Below are 13,637 nucleotides of genomic sequence, written 5' to 3' on the forward strand. Positions count from 1 at the left end.
CAGTTTGTGGCCAAATGCCTCTAATTTGCAACCAGCACGATCTCATTTTCACCGCGACTGTGAAAGACAAGCTCCAAATTCAATTCATTTCAATTTAGATTCCACAGATTAAAACTCCTTCTTCATGTTTTGTTCCCCCTAACCCCCCTCCCAAAAAAATACGCTCCATAATTGTATAAAAATGTCAAAGTTTGTTTTTCCCTGCAGGAAGTTACTGTCCAAGAAAAAAAAAAAAACAGAAAAAAGGTTTGAATGGAAAACATATAAAGAGGCTGACTGAGCAGAAAACTAAAGTAGATGTAAGCAAAAACAAATTAGTGACAGAGAAAAAGAGGATGGACAGAGGAGGGAAAGGAAAAGGAGAAGAGTGACGTGGATGAAGAAAGAGGACCGGACAGAGAAAGAACAGAAACATAACGTGAACTGATTAACAGAGCGAGCCGTAAATACACAGCAAACTAGTTTTTAAATGGGAGTATTGTGTTGCGGAAAAGACTGCCACATCGCGGTTTGTCAGAAATCTTTCAACAAGTTGAAGTCACAAACTTTTGAAAGACAGCTTTGTGGGAGGGGCTTTATAACCACAGAGCTAACAAACCTTTTAAAACTGTTTTTTTAAACAGACAAAGAAATATAAGTCTGATTGGTGAGCAACTGAGTCACGATGATAAGGAATCATGAAGATTTATTTAAGTTATAAAACTTGACTGTTTTGTCAATCAACTACTATTTTTGACCAAAACGTATTAAAATTTGAATAATATTCTAAATTAATACTGAGAATACATTTACAAAAAAAACTAAAAACATGCTATGAAATCTTTTACAAGTCGAGGTAAAACTCAGATGACACCTTTCAGTCATTGTTTAAACCATTTTGACCGGAGACTTCTGTAACTGTAAAATAAATACGTTTGTTTAAAATCATCAAATTAGGTCGTGAGGTTTTCATAACTTAGCAGAAATATTTCAGTATGGGATGGATAATTCTGGAAGAAAGAGAGAGATTTAGCATCCTTAGTTTTATTCTGCTGAAGGACAGAAGGGTAGACACCCGGAGAGTGTGGCGGTGAGTCGACACTCGGCCACAACGTGCCCACATTTGAGCAAATAAAAGACTTCTCCCGGCCTTGTTTTGACTGGCTGGGGTTGGTCAGACAAATAAATCACACACAAAGTAAAAAAAAAATGTTTTAAAGTTCATTCACATCATTGTTTTTGTGGTGGGCCAAAGGATTTTTTTTTTCTAGACTAACAGCTTTAACGCTGTCTGTAATAACATTTGAGCAACGTCCAAAGAAAACGTCTGTTTGTAACTGCAGACAGACCGATTGGAGGGCAGAGAGGTTCAGCCGAGATATCAGAGTCACATTTACATCTGTGTCACTGTTCGCTGTCTTTAATTTACAAAACACGGCTGACAGAAGTGAACTCATCACCTTCTATGTACAGGATGACTTTTCGGTCACTTTAAACAGGTTTTCTGTTTAGCTTCTATGAATGTTTAATTTTCTCATCAAGGACACTTCAGCAGTCATCTGTTCTGGGAGTGAAAGCAGTGACCCAACACAGTTTTAGAAGAGAAAATCTTGTATAGCTTGTTGATTGGCACCCCCTAAAATCAAAGCTGATTATGAAAAAGGATGTTCATCCAACACAGGAGGCCAACAAGGCAGAAATAGAAGATCAGGATTGTTTTCTTACAGTTTTCGTCCTGAGCGATGCACTGCAGCGGGATGCCGAAGAAGGAGGTGTAGGAGTCGTTGTACCAAACCAGAAGCTCAGTTCCTCTGGGGATATCCATACATGCTCTGTAGAAGATACAGGACCTGCAAAAAAAAAAAACATAGACCCATTCAATTCGAAAAAAGTGCCAAACAAAATAGTTATTATTGTATGAAATCACATCAATGTGGAGCATTCTGAGAATATCTGAGGGGAACAAACTGAATATCCTGAAGATATTTCAGCAGTAATTTGGATCAATGTGGTCTTCAAGTCATGCTGAGAAAATCAATAAATAAAATTATGATTTCTTTGCTAGCAGCCATACGATTTTACTATCATATATATATTTAATCATATGGAGATGGTGACAGCAGCACCAAACACAGCATCTTGGATATTACGTTTTCTTTTCTATAAAATAATATTTTGACCTGTTAGTGGACGGAAGATCAGTGGTCAGTAAAATAATCAAGGATATCTGACAAGAGGGTGTTTGGATAACAATTTTGAACAAAGCAGCTGACCATCTGAAATCTCTACCTCAAAAAACAAAAAGCTGACTAACAGTCCTGAATGTGACAACCTGAGGTGGTTGGTGACTCTTTCTACAGGTCTGATTTTGGAAATGCCTTCCATCTGATAACAGCTTGATTTCACATCTAACCAAACCCAAATGATTAATGGGAAATATCTGGTGTCTCTCAAGTCTTTAGACCAACTAATGAGCATGCTGTTGTTCACACAGGGAGCCAGTGAACTGACGGTTCCAGGGTCACACCGCCACTAAAACAACACCTCATCCACCCAAAAACATCACTCTGACAACATGAGCGAAAACTTCACATTCAAAACCACATTTTTTCAAATCCAGCCAAGACTATTAGAAAACACTTTCCCACATGTTTTTCCCCACCGGGGCAGGAGGGTGTCAGACAGACCACATTTAAACTGAGAAGTCACAGGTTCAACACGACTCCCATGTTTATCTGCCAACATGCCTTTGAGCCAGAAAACTACTTTGTTTTTTACAGCTTGAGACAACCACTTAAAATGAAAAGTAATTATATTTAATCCAAACCGCTTTTTAATGCCCAGATAATTCAAAGCACACATTGGCTTTTCTTAGTTTGAGCAATGTTCTACAAATGAAGTTTGAGCTGACGTTGCTTAAACACCCCTTTATTCCACCAAAAGCCCGGTTTAGCCATATGACTGTTAAAGAAAATGCTTGAAACCTTTCAGATACTGAGTCCAACATTAAATACAAACCTCCTCAATCAAGAAAGAAACATAAATTAAGAAAAAACAATTCATTGATATTAAGTAATTAATTTGAGTTAATTAAGTTAAATTGGTTCTGCGGGTAGGTGTTTCATCAGTCACAATCTAGACAACTTGTATTTCATCTGCCACAGTGACTCACAAGGCAAGAGGGGAAAACCAACCGTGAAAACGAGAATTTGAGGAGGATAAATAGTAAATTAGAAAAAGACAAATAGACAGAATAATTAACGACAACAAGAAGTAAAGCCAAAGAAGAGGAAGAAAGAGGTGGAATGTCAACTGTGCAACATGATCTTTATTTAATTAAATCAAGAACCACCAAACTAAAATACTGAGAGGGAGAATTTGAAGGCAAGAAAGACTGAAAGAGAGAAAAAGTACATTTAAAGAGGTAGGCTGAAATCAAACTCAGCGTAAATTCAATTGGGAAGACTGTCTTTATGTCTCAACACACCACATTCTCAATTCACTCTTACTCTGTCTCTCTTCCCGCTTCTTCGAATTGGAGTTTTTGGTAAATTTCACCATGATTTCAATCATTCCGTCAAATTTTAGAGCCTCTGAGCCTGGTTTTTGCTGTTAAAAAGCTTCTTTTTTTTTCTTACAGCTGTCGCTTAAGTAGGAATTGTTAAATTGTTGGGTTCCTTGCTATAATGTGTAAGGTTCTATGGTTCTAGTGGTGACAGTATCAACACTTTATAATATTGTAATTCATTGCCACAAAACTTAAAATTACCCGAGCACAGGAAGACACCCAGACCTGTCTTTTTCTCTTTTTTGTTTGCATACTAGTACTGCAGTAGTGTACCACGGCCACTTACTATTATGCTTGCTAAGTCAACATGTACAGTTGGATTTGGCCTTTTAAAAAAAAGACTCAGACCGTTCATGCCCCAAGAAAACAAATACTTTTTACTGATATCTCACTCAACTGTCCTTTGACAACAAACATGCTCACATTTATGGTGTTTTATGTGTGTACTGTATTAATTCTTTTACGGCGTCTACCAAAGTTAAAGTACCTAAAATCCAAGGCAAAAACATTGTGAAATAATTTTATATTCCAGTGCAAAGAGGACTATTTCAGAAAAGTGTGAAAATGATAACACCATTTATTCAGTGATAGTATTAGCCACAATAATCCTGGTAAGAAAACGTGATACTGGCACAAAATCATACAATGGAAATTGTGCGTTTTACTGTTAATAAGAGTAAGTAAGAGTACAGAGAGCCGTTAGTTCCGCCAGACGAGCCGAACTGAGACTGCTGAGGAGTTTTAGAAGTGTTTTACAATACATGTGTATTATTAATTCTTTCCACACCGTGAGACGGATCAGGACTGGGCTATAAATCAAACGCACCCACTGACTTAGATAAAAAGGATAAAAAGAGAGAGGGTCGTGCAAACATGCAGTGGTTTGTATGTATTTAAAAAAATAAATGTATGTGTTTAATACACACATGCTGCTCTGTTCAGGCGGGGCTGTGTTATAAATCAAACAAATCCAACAGGCTCTCAGGTAAGAAAAATAAAGGCCCCCGCTGCCTTACAGCAGCAGCTGGGCGAAGTTCAAAACTGTTCGTCTGGCCGAGCAGCGGGACACTATCGTCAGTTGTTTGATCTCTCTTCTCCTGTCTGTTTTCATATAAAGCAAAAATAACTTTTTAACCAGCTTTTGAATAGAAACGTAGATGCTGCCTCATATGAACAGTGTGAGGTTGTACTGTAAATCAGACAACCCAAATATCTCACGAGGTGTAATAACAGGCCTACATTCATATAAACATGTTTATCTAAATCCGTCATGCTGACAAGAGTCATAAAGTCCATAGTCTTTAACAGGTGATTAGATCATCCTTAAGTAAATCAGAGCTGTAAAATCTAGCAAGTGACCTAAATTTTTATTTGAGCCAGTGAGGATTTGTGGCTGGAGAAGAGACCCAAAGACCTGTTTCTAACTGAACGGAGTGTCCTGACTTCTGCCACGAGGTCATGTTATTTTTTTTTTTGCATAGCCAATATTCAATTTCCTGTTTTATTTTGATGCTCACCTTTCTTTTCATTTTACAAGTCTTTACTTCCTGCCCTCGGGCGCCTTCTCGGCAGTGTGACTGCATACCCCATTCAGATTGATGTGTATGTAGTCTGTAGGCTCCAGTCCTTCTGTACCAGTTCTTTGTTGTACTTTTGTGTCATCGTTCTAGCTGTGGATTCCCTAGCGTTTCCGCACTGCTCTGTGTAACCCTTCCTGTTTTTTTGATCGTTGCCTGTTTCTTGGTTTTTGATCTTGCCTTGCCACTTTTCCACTTGCCACTTCTGCGTCCTTGCCTGCATTTTTGTTCTAGAACATTTTCAGTAAAGGACTTTTTGTTTTTACTTTTGTCATCTGTGAATCGTCGATTGGAGTTATGTCATTCTTGTGCCCGTGTTAATCAGCTGACTCAGACCCAGTCCAGGCTACTATGAAGAAGCGAGGAAGGAGGCTTTTTCGATGAAGTGATCAGGGAGCTTTTTGTGCAACACGACAGCTTTTAAGCATTCATCAACAATCAGGTCCGTCGTCTTCCTAAACAAATTCGGTTGCTTAACTCTCATGTACTTCCTCTTGCCTTTTCGGCACCTCAGCCTCCACCTGTTGCTCCACCTGTGCCTCCTTCCCCCTGCACAGTCACCAGCCATGCCTCACCTCACCAGACCTGAACGATACTCTGGTGACTGCAAAGCCTTCCTGGTCTAGTAAGACCTTCCAATCCGAGCTGCAGGCGGCCCCATACCCAACAGAACGATCCAAGATCGCCTACTTCATCTCCCACCGCTCTGTCGGAGTTACAGCCTGGGCTATAGCAAAGTGGGTAAGAAACTCGCCCATATGTGCATCATTCTGTCACTGATTCTCTCCAAACGATATTTGATGATGAGGAGGAAAGTGGTGTCTATGATAAAGAAGTAGATGATGAAGTGTACCCTGAAGATAATGCATCACAAATGGCAGTTGGTAACATCAAACCAGTAAAAAAAAAAAAAAAAAAAAAAAAGGTTTCAGATTCTGTAATTTCTTAAACTGAAAGAAGCACATGAAATAATCTGCCCACTAACATGCCTGTATCTGGAAGTAAAGTTCCAACCCGGTCACAGCAATAGACAAAGCCACAAATAGTGAGGCCAAGACACAAAGACAATACTGACAGGCAACAGTGGGACAGAAGCAATATCACATTCTTCAAGTACTGTAAAATGAAATGCTGGTTAATCAACCAGCTGAGCTAGCTACCAGTTAAAGATGTTGCAGAATTCAAAGGTGTCCCACTTGCCTTTAGATCACAGCTTTTGAACAAGCTATTGAAAAAAAGTGGAGCAAAAGGAAGTATCTTATTAACCAAATAGCAGGCAGTCTTTATCTGGAGAAAGAAGCCAATAATGATAATAATAACAATACATCTTTGTTGATAAATGATGACAGCACTCTAATTGAAGCCAGTATCGCAGGTGCTGGTAGAAACAGACTGTATGCTGTTAATTGTGCCAGTGAAAGTGAGATCTCATGGATGGAAGGTTTATAGAGATGTAAGCTTTAATGGACCCCCAAAGTACAGCCATGTTCTTATAATAATAATAATAATAATAATAATAATAATAATAATAATAATAATAATAATAATAGCAACTTTATTTATATAGCACCTTTAAAAGAGTTTACAAAGTGCTCTACGGAGAAGCAAAGCATAGTCATACATAACGTCAATACCGGTAAACATTTAAGAAAACAGGAGGCAAAAAAGACCATACCATTAAGGTAATGAATACAACAAAACCAAACAAATAACCAAAACGAGCAAGTGGAATAGAAAACAAACAAATAAATAATTGAATAAAATAAACAAACAAAAACAGGGGAACAAAAGAACTGCATAAAAGGACATAAAAGGACGACATCTTTTAAAAGCAATTCTATAAAAATGTGTTTTAAGAAGTGATTTAAAAGAAGTCAATGATTCTGCAAGCCTTATCTCCTCAGGTAGGTCGTTCCAAAGTCGAGGGGCCCTAGTGGTAAAAGCACAGTCACCCTTTGATTTAAGCCTCGACTTTGGAACAGCCAGAAGGGCCCCACTAGAGGATCTAAGGTTGCGAGTTGGCTCATATGGGGCTAACATTTCAATAATGTAGCCAGACCCAGGCGGGCCTTAAAAGTGATCAACAAAATCTTAAAATCAATTCTAAAACCAACTGGGAGCCAGTGGAGAGAGGCCAGAACTGGAGTAATGTGATGTCGTCTGTTACAACAGAATCTGAACATGAAAGGAAAACCGATCTTTTTGAGCACACAGAGATTAAACAGGTAGACAGAAGATGACTACCAGTTATGTGCTCTCAGACCTCAAAGCCTCCTTTCAGGATGTTACTGAGCCAAAACGCTCATCATTGAGGTTTCGTGAGAAACAAACAGCGATGATGTCAGACACCGATTCAACGTTCTACCAGGTCAGAGTTCCGGAATCAGATGTCGACCTGTTGGGATTTTGTGGTGGTTGGACGGCAACCTAAGTGCACCTATAAAAAGTGTCAAATGGCAATGCACCTTTTTGGATGAAGAAGCAGTTACTTTGGTGAATAATCTTCAAGACTTGTGAGCTGAAGGAGGTTTTGACCTAATAAAATGGGAAGCAAGTCATAAAGTCATCAAGTCATCCATCCCAGTTGAGCATCGAGCAACAAGCTAAAGGACCTTGATCTCGTTAATGATGCCTTACCCACTAAACTAGCCCTCAGTGTAAAGTGATGCACAGACATTGTAAACTCTATCTTGGTTTCTTGGCTTCCCTTGAACTTCCTACAAAGTTTCTTTTGAGAGATTTGTACAAAGAAAAACATGGGTGGGACAAAGACATGGATGGGACAAAGAAATCAGTGGTTGGCAAGCTGATCAATGGTTTAAGTGGCCAGAAGACTTCCACATAAACAGATGTGTTAAGCCCATCAGATTTGGAACCACAGTTGAAGCACGGTTGCATATTTATTTATTATCTACTGCAAGCAAGAATGCTTATAGTACAGCATCTTAAGTTGTGCTGGTAATAAAGCAAGTCAAATGCTGTTGTTTCTTCGTGATGGGGAAGAAAGACAAAAGGGTATTTTTGCAGCAGCACATGGAAAATGTTAAATCTTCTATGGAAAAAAAAAATCACTGACTTTGGAACAGTTGATGTCTGAAGAAACAGAAATCATTCAATGCAGTCAAAACCAATAATTTCCTGAAGAATGAAGGCCCTCCACAGTAGTCTGTCAAAAGAAACAGACAGCTTGACCCAACTTTGCAAGTTACCAATCTTGAGAAGTGGAGGACATTACCAACGATATATTTGATCTTTCTTCATTATCAGTGACAAAGGAAATGATGAAATGCATGACTGTGCACACCTGGACCAACTGCGACGCTACTGATAGCGATGGCCTCTGATTTCATCACAGAGAAATGACAAGCTTTAAAGGCAATTCTGAGCTTGTTTGATCAAGACACTTTGACCTCATTGACCATTGATCAACAATGGGTATTGGAGATCATAACACAAAGATAAAATGCTGTGACCAAAAATTCCTTCGTGGATAAAGTAATCCAAAACTCCAATCAAAGGCAGCAGGTGATTATCCTCCAAATAACAAACTTCACAGAGACTTTATAGAAAATGCAGTCTGGGAGTCATAAATGTATGTATTACATAAATGCTAATTAATATGTTGTTCTATTTGTTTTAATTGTTGTTGTTTTTTTTATATGCTTTGGTTTACTGGTTAATACAAATGACTATTTTGTCTGTTTGCATGACCACATATATCATTCATAAACAGCCTTAAAAGCGTGTTTGGTGGAAAAAAGTATTCTTATAAAATAACTCAAAGTAGATACCTGGCACACTAATACATTTTAATCAAGGATCAGGAAGCACACTGTGCTCTAAAACAGTTTGGTATTGGGTTTCACCCTCATTGTCATACCTTCAACAGTTGTTCTTACCTGTACTGTACAACCATCATGTTCTGTTCTCCACAGTGTCTGGCACAGCGGATATACCTCATCCAGCTGGACTTGCTGGGATCATTACCGTCGATAAAGTGCTGTAACGTCCCCTCTGCATCATAGATCTGGAAAACACAAATATGTAGTGTCAGAGTTGAAAGCGTCACAAGTACAAAGACATTTACTCCGCTCATTATGGTAAATGAAAGACCCTTCCAGTGACAATCACGTTTTTCACATTGTTTACATGGCAATGTTTTGTTTTTCTATATGCTACAAGAAATATCATGTGCGAAATAAGCAGTCAATGCCATGGCTGAGCGTTTCCATTTTGGAACTGCAGTGACCATCTGTCAGTCCCATAAACGCTGATTCAAAGACATCCCACAAAATATCCTGCAGCAGCAGAGGAACTGCCGTCTGGTGTGCCAGAAACTCATTGCTGAAAATATCAGTTCACCATGGCATAGTAAGAATTACATTCAGATTTCAGCACCAACATAGACTACAAAACTTTACAGTGAGTGCAAAAGACACAGTTTACATACGCCTAAATTGACTGAAACCTGTCTGTAACAGGTTATTAATGGGACTCACCGATATTAAAAGTAGCCTAATCCAGGTCTTGACAAAACATTAACATGAATTAAAGTGGTGTTTGTTGCTTTTAGCTGTTTTTTGGGGTGTTTATTCTGAGTTTATTAAATATATCTGCAGCTTCATACTGTAGCAGGATTCATATGAGCGTCTTCAAAGAGAAAGCAGTGGGTGCATTTATGCACACGGCACAACTGTGGTAACTAATTCATTATTTATAACTATTAATTGACAGAGATCCCATCTTCACTGCCTCTCTGCCTCTCTGAAATGCTCTTTTTATACCCAACAATGTTACTGATCCGTTGCAAATTAACCAAATAGGTGTTTCTTTACACAACTTTTCCATTCTTTTTTTTTACCCTGTCCCAACTTTTTTTTAAATGTGTTGCTGCCATCCAATTTAAAATAAGCATATATTTTTGATTGCACAATAAAAGGCCTCAATTTAAAAATTCCAATATGTTGTCTTTGTTAGATTTTTTGTTTATCAAATATGTGCATGTATCATGTAATATACATTATTTGCTAATCTTTACATTTTACATAATGTCCCATCTTTTTTGGAAATTGGGTTCTAGGTTAATCTTGAGTGGCAACGTGATACACACTCTACTTACAGTGTTTTAACAGACTGCCGGGAATATAAATTACATTTTACAAGTTTTGAGGGATTGGTGAAGCAAAGACAGAAAACGGGTTCCAGTTCCAATTTGTTCCATTCCTATCGGGTTATTATCCTTGCCAACTGTAGACCTCAACATACAGCAGGAATTGAAGGACAAGTCAGAACAACTTCTACTCTGGCGCATAGTCCAGAATTATTTTCATAAGCATTTTTTTCGAACTCAGTGTTTTGTTTTCATAGATCCCAAAACAGGGTGTGCAGGTGCAGAAGTGAACATCACAGTTAGCAAGTCATACATCAAGGAAAGGGTATCAGACTATCTGTCAGTATATACCACAGAGCTACTGGCAGTACTATTGCCCCAGCAGCGGCTAGAGGAGAAGTAAATAAATAACATCATCATTGCATCTGATAGCTTTTTAGCACTTGCAAACATAAGATGTGGCAGATCATCAATCAGGACAGATATTATCAATGAAATATTCCTTATAATTTACAGGATGGAAGTTAAGGGCTACACACGCACTTTCTGTTTCTGCTCATGGTGGTGTAGAGGGAAAGGAGCAGGTGGATGTTCTGGCCAAACAACCACTCAAAAATAAGCAACGAGACATAAATAATAATCATTATTTATATAGCGCTTATTTAAATTCCATGCTTCACACAAAAACAAGCCATGAAATGAAAACATCAAACAAGCTATAAACTTAGTAACAAAATGATTGTATAAATTAAAGCAATGAACATGTAAGCTATAAAGCCATAAAACAAATTAAAGTACAAAAATAACAAAATAATAAGTAGCACTAAAACAAGAAATAAAATGATATTACTAAAATCAGGAAAAACTATCCAATGAAAGTACTTTATAAAAGAAGAGATTTTAAAGATGTCACGGACTCTGCTGACCTAATTACCTCCAGCAGCCCGTTCCATAACTTGTCTGGCAGTAAATACTCTGTCACCTCTAGTTTTCAGCAATACCTAAGGAACAGATAAAAGTCCTTTGTCTGATGATCTCAGGTTACAGAAGTCTTGTATGTAACAATGGGGTCAGATATATAGCAAGGAAAGAGGACATGAAAAGCCTTGAGAGTCAACAGTACAATCTTAAAATCGATTCTAAAACATACTGGGAGCAGAGCCAAGAATGCTAAAACAGGTGTAATGTGGTCACTTCTGTACAATCTGGAATTGACTGATGGATTTTTTTTTTTTAGGTAGGTGACAAGGCAGTTGCATTGAGGATATAAAGGTGTGCAAAATGGCCTGTGTTTTAAAATGAAATGTCCATATATTTCTAAGATGATAAAAACACTACAGCATGAGCTTTGTGATGGGGTGTTGAAGCTTCTATCAGAAGAAGCAGATGGCAGGATTTGTTTTTAAGTGCTGAGAACCAATTACAACAATTTCTGTTTTGTCAAGCTGGAGAAAGTCTTGTGATATCCAGCTTTTGACATCAAACAGGCAGTCCTGGAGAGAACTCAGCATGCCAGGATCAGAGGCTCTAACATGCAGATAAATAGGTGTATCATCAGCATAGCAGTGGAAAGAAACACCATCATAGTGAATGATACAGTGCATCCGGAAAGTATTCACAGCACTTCACTTTTTCTACATTTTGTTATGTTACAGCCTTATTCCAAAATTGATTCAATTAATTTTTTCCTCAAAATTCCACAATACCCCATAATAACAAGTTTAACATTTTTGCAAATCTATTAAAACTAAAGAATGAAAATATAACACGTACACAAGTATTCACAGCCTTTGCTAAATACTTTGTTGAAGCACCTTTGGCAGCAATTACAGCCTCAAGTCTTTTTGAGTATGATGCTACAAGCTTGGCACACCTATTTTTGGGCAGTTTCTCCCATTCTTCTTTGCAGGACCTCTCAAGCTCCATCAGATTAGATAGGGAGCGTTGGTGCACAGCCATTTTCAGATCTCTCCAGAGATGTTCAATCGGGTTCAAGTCTGGGCTGTGGCTGGGCCACTCAAGGACATTCACAGAGTTGTCCCGAAGCCATTCCTTTGTTATCTTGGCTGTGTGCTTTGGGTCGTTGTCCTGTTGGAAGATGAACCTTCGCCCCAGTCTGAGGTCGAGAGCGCTCTGGAGCAGGTTTTCATCAAGGATGTCTCTGTACATTGCTGCATTCATCTTTCCCTCCATTCTGACTAGTCTCCCAGTTCCTGCCGCTGAAAAACATCCCCACAGCATGATGCTGCCACCACCGTGCTTCACTGTAGGGATGGTATTGGCCAGGTGATGAGCGGTGCCTAGTTTCCTCCAGACATGACGATTGGCATTCAGGCCAAAGAATTCAATCTTTGTTTCATCAGACCAGATAATTTAGTTTCTCATGGTCTGACAGTCCTTCAGGTGCCTTTTGGCAAACTCCAGGCGGGCTGTCATGTGCCTTTTACTGAGGAGTGGCTTCCGTCTGGTCACTCTGCCATACAGGCCTGCTTGGTGGAGTGCTACAGAGATGGTTGTCCTTCTGGAAGGTTCTCCTCTCTTCACAGAGCAACGCTGGAGCTCTGTCAGAGTGACCGTCGGGTTCTTGGTCACCTCCCTGACTAAGGCCCTTCTCCCCCGTTTGGCCGGGCGGCCGACTCTAGGAAGAATCCTGGTGGTTCCAAACTTCTTCCATTTACGGATGATGGAGGCCACTGTGCTCATTGGGACCTTCAATGCTTCAGAAATATTTATATACCCTTCCCCAGATCTGTGCCTCGATACAATCCTGTCTCGGAGGTCTACAGACAATTCCTTGGAATTCATGGCTTGGTTTGTGCTCTGACATGCACTGTCAACTGTGGGACCTTATATAGACGGTGTGTGTCTTTCCAGATCATGTATAATCAACTGAATTTACCACAGGTGGACTCCAATCAAGTTGTAGAAATATCTCGAGGATGATCAGTGGAAACAGGATGCCCCTGAGCTTTTGAGTGTCATGGCAAAGGCTGTGAATACTTATGTACATGTGATTTTTTATTTTTAAAAGATTTGCAAAAAATTCCAAAAAAATGTTTTTCACGTTATCATTATGGGGTATTGTGTGTTGAATTTTGAGGAACAAAATGAATTCAATCCATTTTGGAATAAGGCTGTAACAACAACATGTGGAAAAAGTGAAGCGCTGTGAATACTTTCCGGATGCACTGTATGTCCAAAGAGAAGCATGTAAAGGGAAAATAAAGTTGGTCACCAAACTAAGATACACTATAATTTACAAGGAGAAGGGGGACATGGAATTTTTAACGGCAACACAGACGCTCTTATAGGCCAAATATGAAGTGCAGCATTTTAGTGCTGTGGTTTAAATTACACATAAAGTGCCTTATTAATGCAGAATAACACCGCAGGGATTTACTGA

General features: G+C 38.9%; 1 protein-coding gene across 1 annotated transcript in view; it reads right to left on the minus strand.

Annotated features, from left to right (window-relative positions):
• Nucleotides 1–13,637, minus strand: part of prdm6 (PR domain containing 6) — an 86,149-nt gene that overhangs the window by 30,453 nt on the left and 42,059 nt on the right. Inside the window, exons 4-5 of the mRNA XM_069169331.1 lie at nt 9,024–9,151; nt 1,705–1,829 (exon numbers count right to left, since the gene is read on the minus strand). Of these exons, the coding sequence (XP_069025432.1) occupies nt 1,705–1,829; nt 9,024–9,151 (253 nt within the window). The remainder of the gene's footprint in view (nt 1–1,704; nt 1,830–9,023; nt 9,152–13,637) is intronic.

Source organism: Embiotoca jacksoni, unplaced genomic scaffold, assembly GCF_022577435.1.
Source record: "Embiotoca jacksoni isolate LCO1_2020_lvr unplaced genomic scaffold, fEmbJac1.0.p SCAF_44, whole genome shotgun sequence".
NCBI lineage: Eukaryota > Metazoa > Chordata > Actinopteri > Embiotocidae > Embiotoca > Embiotoca jacksoni.